The sequence below is a fragment of the Arachis ipaensis genome, chromosome B06 (assembly GCF_000816755.2).
Source record: "Arachis ipaensis cultivar K30076 chromosome B06, Araip1.1, whole genome shotgun sequence".
Classification (NCBI taxonomy): Eukaryota; Viridiplantae; Streptophyta; class Magnoliopsida; order Fabales; family Fabaceae; genus Arachis; species Arachis ipaensis.
Window position 1 is genome coordinate 6172565 of NC_029790.2, and position 3669 is coordinate 6176233.

The window sequence follows — 3669 nt, forward strand, 5'->3', positions numbered from 1 at the left end:
TTGTCAAAATTTATAGGCCATATTTAAAAAAAAAAAAGAAAAAAAATATTATATAGTTATATGTGCACGTATGCGCGTGAGTGATTTAGGATTTGTTTGGGTGAACTTTTAAAAAAAAAGATCTTTTTTGAGTTATCTTTTTTAAAAGATCTTATGAAAAAGTAAAAGTAATTTTATGTTTGGGTATCTCATGCAAAAAAATTTTTTTATCTATCAATTATGTTTGGATATAATATAAAAGTGCTTTTTTGTTTATTTATTACATGAAAAATATCTTTTTTTTTAAGGAAAAAAAAGATCTTTTAAAAAAAGATGTAAATTATAACTTCTCAAAAAAGATGTTTTTCTGATTTTTCTAATGTTTTTACTTTTACTACTCGAAATTTGCCAAACACACTAAAAAATAAAAAAAGATCTTTTTTATTAAAAAAAGATCTTTTTTTATCAAAATAATGGCGCCCAAACAAGCACTTATTCTATTTATTAATTAATACACTTTCAGGTTATATCATACCCAAAGGATGGAAAGCAGTAGTTTCGCCGAAAACTTGTCATATGTCTTCTGAATATTTTACAAATCCGGAAAATTTTGATCCTTCCAGATGGGATGTAAGTACATATATTTCAATAACATTATGGTTTAAAATTATATTTCATGCAAATAATTATTATTCAAATCTTTTGGTTTGGATGATATATTGGTGTGTAGGATAATAATAATAATAATAATGCAAATCGAGAAGCCCTCATTCTCTTTGGAGTTGGAACAAGGATGTGCGCTGGAAGAGATCTCACCAAAATTGAATTGTTCATCTTTCTACATCATTTCGTTCGTAATTACAAGTTAGTTAAATGTGCTTATATTTCTCTTTTAATTTGTTCTTTTTTCTTTTTCTTTCCTTTACGAAATGGTAGATCATGAGGTAGATCTTTACATCATTAATAACTTATATGACTCTATTTCATAAACTGCGTTTGTTTATAGAGACGAATCATTGAGACAGAAATACAAATATAAAATTGTGTTTGATAAATAAGATATAGATAAAAATATTGTGTACAGAGATATTAAATCAGTGTATTTTATATCCATAAAAAACATAAAAATACTAATAAAATACACAATTTATTTTTTTTATTATTTTCGTTAATTTTTATAATTAATTTTTTATTATTATATATTTTTTTAATTTTTTAAATAAAAAAATAAGAATAAATTAAATTTTTATAATTTATTTTAGTTTATTATCAAATAAAATATAAAAATACAAAATTTTATGTCTCTATTTTTTATGTCTTATTTTATTTTTATCTTATTCTTAAAAACAAACGCAACCTATAACACTAGCCAGTAGCCACTTTGATTTGATAACTACTCTTTGCAGTGGTAGTATGGATATCTCATTTATGGAAAAATATAAATTTGAAATTCTCTTATATTATTTCGTATTATTAATTTATTTAATTTTATAGGTTTGAGCAAATAAATCCAGAATGCCCTGTCTCTTGCTTCCCACTACCCGTGCCTACAGATAATTGTCTTGCTAAGGTCGCAAAGGTCTCAATGGAATAGCTAAGTGCTTGATGTGCAAAATCAAGTTCTATATATTTGTTGTCTAATTAAGTTCAACTATATATGTGCTCTATATAAGTTAGGAAAGTTCTGTGCTGCTTACCGTAATAGTCATCATCTCATACGGACTGTATGTGTTGTTGTTGGAATACGACACGTGGTTGTAAATATATGGTCATCGTTAGAGAGTGTCTCCCTAGTTTCATTATCCGTTTGTGTTAAGTTTGTTAATTATGATAAATGAAGTGTTTAGATTAGATAATAGTTTGGACAAGGTTGAGTGTTTGTATTATTGGGCCATGGGTTTTGGGTTTTAGTAATTGGATTTTTGATATTTTGAGTTGTAATGCTAATTTAGCCTAGTAATTTTGCTACAAAAATAATGAAAATGACTTTCTCGTCCAAATAAAATATGTTAACTCAACGATAATAAGCTAGATCATTTAGAAATTAAGTTGACTCAAATAAAATAAAATTTTGACTTTTTAACGTGGATTATTTTTTGTTTACGATGTACTCTCCAGAAAACCAAATTTTAAACTTTTTTTTTTACTTTCTATAACAATAACAATAAGGAAATGACCTTTTCTGATTATAAAGGTTCTCAAAAAAAATTTGAAAATAAGATAAAAAGTAATTAATTTTAATCTAATTTTATGATTATGTATATTAAAAAATTAATTACTTAAAAATTTATTTTAAGAAATTTAAAAATATTAAAATCTTAACGTATACTGAATGTTAGCTTTTATATAATGTAATTATTAACTTCACATATATACTATAAACTATAATAAATTTTTCAAATGTTTTTAAATTATCGATATTTCAATAACTACAATCATTCATTTCAATTAAAAAAATTATGTACACTAAAAAAAAATACTTCAAAAAAATACACTACACAGGATCATCTACTCAATAATATGAACAAATAAATATACTTTATTATTTGAAGGTCGAACAATTTATTTATGAAAAACATTCACACAAATAAATGAAAAAAAAAAAGATAATTTCTTAGAATTAATTATGTTTTATGATAAAGTATACAAGAAAAAATTTTTTATTACATAAAAGTATTAAAAAACATATACGAGTTTATATTTAAAAAGAAACTAACCTTACAAAACTTTTGTTGTTGCTGTTGTTTATTTTTTTGTTTTTTATTCTTTAAAAATAATTTTATGTTTGAATATCTCATATAAAAAAATATTTTTATTTATCAATTATGTTTCGGTATAACAATATAAAAGTATTTTTATTTGTTTATTATGTAAAAAATATCAAATATATTTTTTCTAAAGAAAAATATTAATAAGAATTCCTAATTTATTCCTTTCTATAATTTTTATGAAGAAAAAAAGATTTAAAGGGCGTGTTAAGGGCATTAAGTTATGATTCACTGTGGTGTTTTTAGGGTAATAAATTTTTGAAAAATTATTGATACATTTAGTTGTATCATATAAAATAGTATATACCGTGATATACGTGCATAATAAACCATGCAGTATGCATTAGACTGAGGTTTATGATTTTAATGAGAGTATATAATTAAGGTAATTAGTTAAGACGTTGGGATTTAGCATATTTAGCAACATAGATCGTTTATGGTTTCAACTAAGTCCACATACACAAGAGCTACTTTCGACCTTTGGACCACAGAGTTATTTTCATTAACTACTAGAGCACAAAACCTATGGCCCAATAACACAAACACTCAATCCTGCCCAAACTATTACCTAATCTAAATATTTTATTTATTCTAATTATTAAATTTAGCACAAACGAATAACGGAACCGCGGAGACGCTTTTTTACGGTGACCAGTGACCACATATTCACAACTATGTGTCGTATTCTAACAGCGACACATACAGTCTGCAAATGATGACTATTGCGATAAGCATCACAGAACTTTTCAGTTAGAAAAGTTATTATTAATCTTGAATTCAATAATGTAATCTTTAAAACTTATTAGTTATTATTATATATGTTTATCTGGAACCTGGATGATTTAATAACAAGGTGATATAAGTAATATATTAATTGGTTTAATTATAAAAATAACAATTAAGAGACACTACAAAAATATGC

General features: G+C 24.2%; 1 protein-coding gene and 1 long non-coding RNA gene across 3 annotated transcripts in view; one reads left to right on the forward strand and one right to left on the reverse strand.

Annotated features, from left to right (window-relative positions):
• Window positions 1-3669, reverse strand: part of LOC110263117 — a 21883-nt gene that overhangs the window by 7335 nt on the left and 10879 nt on the right. The gene's annotated exons all lie outside the window — the stretch shown is intronic.
• The window catches only part of LOC107645563 (beta-amyrin 11-oxidase-like), a 71936-nt gene that overhangs the window by 3627 nt on the left and 64640 nt on the right, over window positions 1-3669 (forward strand). Inside the window, exons 6-8 of one of the 2 annotated variants that reach the window (XM_016349620.2) lie at window positions 503-609; window positions 710-843; window positions 1474-1979. The exons of the other annotated variant lie outside the window; for it this stretch is intronic. Of the exons in view, the coding sequence (XP_016205106.1) occupies window positions 503-609; window positions 710-843; window positions 1474-1573 (341 nt within the window). The 3' untranslated portion in view covers window positions 1574-1979. Of the gene's footprint in view, window positions 1-502; window positions 610-709; window positions 844-1473; window positions 1980-3669 lie in introns of those variants that run through there. 2 annotated transcript variants of the gene reach the window in all.